Source organism: Nannospalax galili, unplaced genomic scaffold (assembly GCF_000622305.1).
Source record: "Nannospalax galili isolate Female #2095 unplaced genomic scaffold, S.galili_v1.0 scaffold488, whole genome shotgun sequence".
NCBI lineage: Eukaryota > Metazoa > Chordata > Mammalia > Rodentia > Spalacidae > Nannospalax > Nannospalax galili.
In genome coordinates, this window is record NW_008360316.1 from 1,929,746 (window position 1) to 1,938,027 (window position 8,282).

General features: G+C 43.4%; 1 protein-coding gene across 6 annotated transcripts in view; it reads left to right on the forward strand.

Annotated features, from left to right (window-relative positions):
- Nucleotides 1-8,282, forward strand: part of Ebpl (EBP like) — a 79,045-nt gene that overhangs the window by 29,976 nt on the left and 40,787 nt on the right. For 5 of the 6 annotated variants that reach the window (XM_029559586.1, XM_029559588.1, XM_029559587.1 and 2 more), the window contains exon 4: nt 2,594-2,732. In XM_029559586.1, the coding sequence (XP_029415446.1) occupies nt 2,594-2,732 (139 nt within the window). Of the gene's footprint in view, nt 1-2,593; nt 2,733-3,262; nt 3,859-8,282 lie in introns of those variants that run through there. The other variant, XM_008824973.3, reaches the window with a different exon arrangement.

Consider the following 8,282-nt stretch of genomic DNA (forward strand, 5'->3'; position numbering starts at 1 on the left):
AAAATCTTCCATGACATAAATAGGCTGAAGGAATTCATGTCCACAAAACCAGCCCTTCAGAGAGTTCTGGAAGCAATACAAAGTGCTGAAGAAAGGAATGACTATACCCAAGGGATTGCGGAAAGAATTCCAATGAAGGTATAACTGTGGAAAAGTACAGCTAAATCAAGAATGTGAACAGAAATAAAAATGACAGGATTCAATACACATCTTTCCTTAGTAACTTTGAATATCAATGGACTGAACGCCCCAGTGAAAAGATACGGATTAGTTGAATGGATTAAGAAACAAAACCCATCTTTCTATTGTCTGCAAGAAACTCATCTCACTTTCAAGGACAGGCACTACCTTAAAGTGAAAGGATGGAAAAAAATATACCAAGCGAATGGTACTAAGAAAAAAGCAGGCATTGCAATTCTAATATCTGATAAAATAAACTTTAAACTAAAACTAATCAGAAGAGACAAAGAAAGCTACTTCATTCTGATCAAAGGAAAAATAAACCAAGAAGATATTACAATCATGAATATATATTCACAAACTGTTTTTAATAAAAAATTCTTTGGGGCTAGAGAAATGTCTCAGCAGTTAAGAGAATTTGCTGTTCTTGGAGAGGACCAGAGTTCAGTTCTCAGAACCCACATGGTAGCTAATAACCATCTATAACTCCAGTTCCAGGGGATCCCCAAGGGCATTGCACACATATCATACACTTACATACATGCAGGCAAAACACTCATACAAAAAGTAAAAATGAACAGAAATGTAAAAAGAAAGATTTCCTCAATAGTTTTCCCACACCTAAATTATGCTTAGAGGCTTTATGTTGAAATTTTGAAGTAAGGAAGTATAATGCATTTAGCAAGATCATTAATTTTTAATTAAATTTATTTGTGTGTATGCGTGCATGCATGCGTGAGTGAACGAGCACATGAATGCATGTATGTGGAGGTCAGAAGATAAGACAACTTGTGGGAGTCAGCTTTTTCCTTCTGCCATGTGGGTCCTGGGACTCTAGCTCAGGCTGTCAGGCATGGAGGCAGGTGTTTTAACCTGCTGAGCTATCTCACCTGCCCTTTTGTTGTTATTGGTAATGCATGTATGTCTTAGTTTCCTTTCCTGTTGCTGTGATAAACCAACTTAGGAAGAAAGGGTTTATTCCAGCTCACAGTTCAGGGATACAGTCCATTATGACAGGGAAGTTACAGCAGCAGGAGCTTGCAGGAACAGTTGCATTGCATCCATAGTTAGGAACAGAGAGCAGTGGATGCATGCGTGCTAGTGCTCTGCTTGCTTTCTCCATTCTTACATGGTCCGGGATCCCCTACCTAGGGAATGGTGCCACCCACAGAGGATTAATGAAATCAAGATAGTCTCCCAGAAACAAGCCCAGAAGTGATTCTATTTATGTCAGGTAGACAGTTAATACTACCATTGCTCTGTGTATGTGAGTGTATCTGGTGTGTATATGTTGTATGTGCCTCTATTTCTGGAGGGTCGACAACCTCAGTTGTCATCCTTAGAAACATCAGCACCTCTTTTCACACAAGGTCTCTCATTGGCCTGGAGCTCACCAATTGGGCTAAAGTGGCTGGCCAGCAAGCCTCCTGTCTCTCCCTCCCCAGCACTGGGGATTGAACTTGGGTCCTCATGCTGGCAAGGCCAGAGCTTTACAAACTGAGCCATCTCCCCAGACTCTAGCAAAATCATTATTAAATATTCTGTTTGAAAATTTGACTGTGTTGAATTAATTTAGAATTCTGCTACTTGTGATGAAAAGCACCAAGGGTAGAAAGGACATGTGTGAGAGCACTTTGGAAACTGCAGGTATTTTACAAATAGAACATGCTGTTATCACCTGTGTCAGGGGTGAATGCATGGTGATCTCAGGCTTTCCTTGCCTTCTGCAAAGCCATCATGAAGAGTATAGAGAGAAGAATAATCTTTTTTATCTCCCCCTTAAGTAAAAATGGCCATTTCCATTAACTGTCACAAAAGTGCATACTAGTTCATAAAACAGACATACAGACCAATGGAATAGAAAGAGGACCCAGAAATAAACCATGCAACTATACAGCCCCCTGATTTTGGACAAGGTTACAAAACATCTATTGGGAAAAACGGGATACACATACACACACACACACACACAAGACATAAAAGGAGAGGGTTACTGTTTAGGGAAGAAGGGGGACCAGCAGGAAGAGGGACAAGAGAAGATAATGGAAGTGATCATGAATAATGATATGAGGGGCTGGAGAGATGGCTCAGTGGTTAAGAACACTGGTTGTTCTTACAGAAGACCCAGGTTCGAATCCCAGCACCCACATGGCAGCTAACAACTGTCCAAAACTCCAGTTCCAGGGGATCCAACAGCCTCTTCTGTCCTCCACGGGCATTGCATGACATGGGTGCACTTACCTACATGCAGGCAATATACTCATACACATAAAATAAAAAAAATCTATATAATGATATGTACGTCTGATATCGACATCATAATGTAGTCCATTAGTTTATATATTACCTCTAAGAAACTAATTTTAAAAAGTCTTGCCAGTTGAAAAGCTAACCACAGGTATTGTGTCTTTAGGGAAAGAATACAGCAAAGCTGATGTGAGATGGCTTTATTTTGATCCGACCATTGTGTCTGTGGAAATTCTGACTGTTGTCCTGGATGGGTTTCTAGCACTGATCCTCACTTATGCCATAGTCAAGGAGAAACATTTTAGGTAAGTCTGCCTCTGTCCATCTGAAAGGAGAGAAACATGAGCTACGCAGAGCCCAAATGACATTGGGAACAGATTGTGACCACATTTATCCATGAGACAAAAAGTAGAATATAAGCCAGACATGATGGCACATGCCTTTAATCCCAGCACTTGGGAGGCAGAGGCAGGTGGATCTCTATGAGATTGAGGCCAGCCTGGTCAACATAGCCAGTTCCAGGCCAACCGGGGCTAGAGGGAGACCTGTCTCGAAAAGACCAGAAAAAAAAAAGTAGACTGTAAATGAAAACTATTTGAAGCCAGGCATGCGTGGGTGGTGCCGGCCTTATTCCAGCACTTGGGAGATAGAAGCAGAGGATCAGGAGCTCAAGGCTGGCCTTGGACTTCATAAGATCCTGTCTCAAGCAGAAAGTTAACCATCATCTTAATTAGACTCTGAAAGATCTGGGCTCTCCTCTGTCCCCCCTTTTCTGTCCCTCTGAGGACAAATTTCCTCAGGATACTGGTTTCATTCCTTGCCTTCTCCCCAATAGGCATTTCATACAGATCACCCTGTGTGTGTGTGAACTCTATGGCTGCTGGATGACCTTCTGCCCAGAGTGGCTTACTGGAAACCCCAACCTCAACACCAGTAATTGGCTCTACTTGTGGGTCTATTTGGTATTTTTTAATGGCGTGTGGGTTCTCATCCCAGGACTGCTACTGTGGCATTCGTGGGTAGAACTCAAGAAGATGCATCACCAAGGAACCGATTTAGAGAAAAAGCGTTGGTGAATTTTCAGTCATGAATTCTGTTGTTTTGCTTTATGAACCAGAACTGATCAAACATTGCAGCCTACACTTTCTTTTTATAGTGGTATTCCTGAACAACAAATTGGTTGTAAAGTGGCAAGGTTTGGCTATTGGGTTTGTTTTTTTTTTTTTAAATTTAATAATAATATAAAGAAAAGAGAGAACTGGGGTATAGCTCAGCAGTGGAATACTTGTCTAGCCTTCACAGGGCCCCAGGTTACATCCCCAGTACCACAAGGGAATGGGTAAGTTTAGCTTGTAGTAATACCTTATTTAATTAGACCCTTTTATGGCTTGCATTAACTGTTCCATGTTAATAAAATGAGTTACCACAGAATATTGCAAGGAGTGTTATATTTTTTATTCCCAAAACCAATATTACTTCTCTTATTCTTCTGACTTGTCTTTTTGGGGTTACCAGTGTCAGCCTAGAAGTGAAAGGAATGATTCTGCTTTACACTTGTATCAAGTGTGCATGGTATAGAGGCATACAAGTGTAATCCCGGCACTTAACACTGTAACTACAGAATTCCAAATGCTCCCATACCGTGTGATGCCACTCTCAGTGCCAAGGTGGAAGCAGGACATACTGTGTTTCAGAAAACACTGGTTCCAGATGATTCCAGTCGTTCTACAGGGTGGGGAGTAGGTGCTCACATTAACTTCTGTAGCCCAAAAATTACTCATTCCTCTGAAAAGAATGGGCTACTCGGGCACCCTGGGAAAAAGGGCAGAGCCACAGCCATATTACAGAGCTGGGAACACCTGAGCAAAAGACTGGGCTGGGAGACTGATGGCGCATGCATTTTAAATATGGAACGTATTGGGGCTGGAGAGATGCCTCAGCGGTTAAGAGCACTGACTGCTCTTGCAGAGGACCTGGATTCAATTCCCAGCAACCACAGGGTGGCTACGAACCATCCTTAATTCCAGTTCCGGGAGAATCCAAAGCCCTCTTCTGACCTCTGCGGCATTGCATGACATGGGTGCACTCACATAGATGCAGGCAATACACTCATACACATAAAATAAAAATAAATAAAATATTTTTTAAACTATGGAACCTACAAGAATCTGTGTTTTTGTAAGTCACCCCCCTCCCAAATGTCATATAAACTATGCAAAATTCAAATAGGACATCTTATGTTGGTTTGTTTGCCCTAGGGCCTCAGAAGGGAGGAAAAAGGAAAAAAAAAAAAAATGGCAAAACAGATGATTCTCTATCCAGAAGAGATTCTCTGCACATGGTGCCTGGCTCTTGGTAGAGAACACTGTAGCTCTAGAAGCTCATTGTGTATCCCACCCTCCCTCTAAACTGCTTTCTCCCTCTCTTCCTCATCCTCTTCTTCCTTTTTCTTCCTCCCCCTCCTCCTCCTCCTCCTCCTCTTTCTCCTCCTCCTCCTTCTCAGGGTTTTGGAGATAGAGCCTTATGAAATAGCCCAAGCTGGCCTCAAGGTTAAGGCAGTCCCCCTGCCCTAGCCTCCAAGTGCTGGGATTACAGTGTAAGTGGCCATGCCTCACTGAGTGAACAACTTTGTTCCATCACCGCCCCCTGCTGTGACCATAGACTGGAAGCTCCAAAGCCAAAATAACCCTTTCCTTCTCTTACATGTTTATCCTGGGTGTTCATCACAGGAACAGAAAGCTGCCATACATTTAGGCTTTAGGTTCTGAGCCTGCATGCCAAACTGGTTTCACTCTTCAGGAATACTTGAGCAATTTAGAGGAGGAAAGCAGCAAGGCCATTCTCTCTCTCTCTCTCTCTCTCTCTCTCTCTCTCTCTCTCTCTCCCCCCTCTCCCCCCCCATGCTCTTTTTTTCTTAACATTTTTTTATATTCATTGAAGGGTGGGCACATGCTATGGTACAAATATGGAGGGCAGACAACTTATAGGAGTCGATTCTCTCCTTCCACCATGTGGGTCCCAGGAATCGAACTCGGGTCATCAGGCTTGGTGGCAGGCATTTCTGATCCACTGAACCGTCTCACTGACTCTCATATTCTTGTTGTGTGCTGACAAGTAAAATCATGAAAATGTGGCTTTGCTAAACTACGTGTTTACTTCCCAGTTTCTGAGGGACGATTGTGGGGCAGCAGGAATAGAGGCCTGGGTGGAGTAGCCCCAGTGGTGGCCTCGGTCATGCCTCCCTTGGGAAAGTCCACTCTGTGGACTGAAACCATACTCTGTAACACAGAACCCCTAAATACAAACTCACAGAAATTCCTAATATGTGTACCAGAATGGCAGTTATTTAGCATCGTGCCAAGCCAGAAACAATGCAAGTGAACACACACTGTAATGAATGCATACACTGGACTACTGTAGAACCAAGAAAATGAACCTGCCACTCATAATACCACAGAAGACTGTCACAGGGACAGTGATCAGGGGAAGACCAGACCTAAAGAGTATGCATTGTCTGATTTTATTTGTGCAAATTTCACTAACATAAAAGTTGAGTATTCCATTTCAGAAATGCTTGGGGCCAGAATTGCTTCTCAGATGTGGGTATATTTGTGTAGTCTGCATGGGGGCTGCACAGTAAGCAGGGTGAACATCCTAACCTGAAAATCTAAGATCTGCAATGCGTGGATTTGGGGCTTTTAGATTAAGGATGCTCAAACTGAACTGACTGGTGATGTTAGAAGTCAGAGTGGAGGCTGCCTTGGGGAAGACAAGAGGTAGTGCTGGGGGCTGTTAGGGGCTAAGATGCCTGTCACAGTCTGGTTTCTCACTGAAGTAGTTGTAATTTTCAGTCATTAGGGTGTACAATTAGAAATTCTGTGCTTCCCAATAGAGTTGTCATACTTCAGTTAGAAAAGCTGATCTGAAAAATGATTTTGGGGTTGTAGAGAACTGAAAACTATATGTAGTGAGTCCTCACAGGGACCCTCTGCTGTGTCTCTATTGGCGTCCTTGATGTGGGCTGGCTGGGGATGCTGTGGTGAGAGCCTGGATCCCTCGGTCCTCCAATCCTTTGCCCTCTCCTGAGCTGTGAAACTCAGGAGAAGGCGCAGCAGAGCAAATGGGATGGACTGCTGATACTGCTCCTGCGCAGCCTAGTATCATCTCTCCCAGTGGGATGTTTCCTGGGTGTCGAATGGGAAGGAAATGATCTTGGGCCCCCACAGGGTTTTGGGGATTGACCCATCACAACAACAAGTAGAGGCAGATCTAACTTTTCACATGTCTGTCAGGGAGGGGAGCAAGCTGACAGGAAATGCCATAGGTCATTGGGTCAAAAATGGATTTTACCCCCACATTTTAACATTAAACGTAGGTTGCATTTTACAGTTGATGTTTGTAATTTAGCATTTTATTTTCTTTCAGAAATTCGGTCCCTCCTCTGTCTGCTGTCCTCTTAGCACCCCTTCATCACATTCTCCTCTTCCAGCTTCATTATCTCAAGTACTTGCACGCAGCACCTTAGAGTCCAAAATTGGGTTGGGGAGATGGCTCAGTTGGTAAAGTGCTTGTCATGCAAGCATAAGGACCTGTGTTTCTGATCCCCAGCACTCACACAAAAAGCCAGGGCACAGTGGCAGGCATCTGTAATCCAAGTTCTGGGGAGGCAGAGACAGAAGGATCCTTAGAACTTGCTTAACAGCCAGTCTGGTGGAATTGGTGAGCTACAGGTTTAGCAAGAGACTTGCCTCAAATAAGGTGGACAGCAATTGAGAAAAATACCCACAGACATCAACCTCTGTCCTCCACACAGATGTATACCCTTTACATACGTACACACATGCACACACATAATGCTTGAAGCCTTAGGAATCATTTACCCTGTGCCTCCTCCCCCAACTCCCTGACATCACATCATCATATCCGTTGTCTGAATGCCAAGAAACAAGACAGGTCCATGAGACTGGAAGAAGCAATTTTAAGGGCGGGAGTAGGGAAGTGGTAAGAGGGGAACAGACAACATGTGACATGAAAACTGGAAGGTTATTGAGGTGAGAAAGGAACAGGAGGTAGACAGAGGGCCAGGGAAAAAGACAAATAAGAATGAACGATGAAAATGCCAAAGTGAAACACATTATTTAGTAAGCTATTTTTTTTATTGTATTGAGAATTTCATAGAAGCATATAAGGTGACTTGATCAAATCCATGCCCACTCCCTCCCCTCCAACACCTCCCATGTGTCCCCATCACTTTTTTCTGATAACTTCATGTACTCTTTCTTTTTTAAAAAAATATTTTATTATTTTTATTTTATGTGTATGAGTGTATTGCATGCATGCGAGTGCACCCGTTTCATGCAATGCTGCGGAGGTCAGAAGAGGGCTTTGGATTCCCCTGGAACTGGAGTTAAGGACAGTTCATAGCTGCCATGTGGGTGCTGGGAATTGAACCCAGGTCCTCTGCAGGAGCAGTCAGTGCTCTTAACCACTGAGCCATCTCTCCAGCACCCCCCCTTTTTTAAATGGGGCTTTTTTTTGCTACTCTAACATTTCTCCTTCTGAAGAGGTAACCCTAAAATCTTTTAGAGATTAGATAAAAACTCCCAAATACTTTTGACATTTTTGGCCTTTGGAATGGAATATGTTGCTAAGAGGCCCAAGGACAGGGAGACTTTCAGCCAAGAAACTGGCTACTTTTCTTTGGGGTCTTTTTACCCTAACTGCCTAGCCAATTCCTACCTCTTATTCTTCTCACACCTTCCTTTGAAGAGGTTAACCAACTTGCAGATAGGGAATTGGGACGAAGACCACTCTGGCTTCTTCCCTGCTGAACAGGGACACAGGGTGAGGCAATT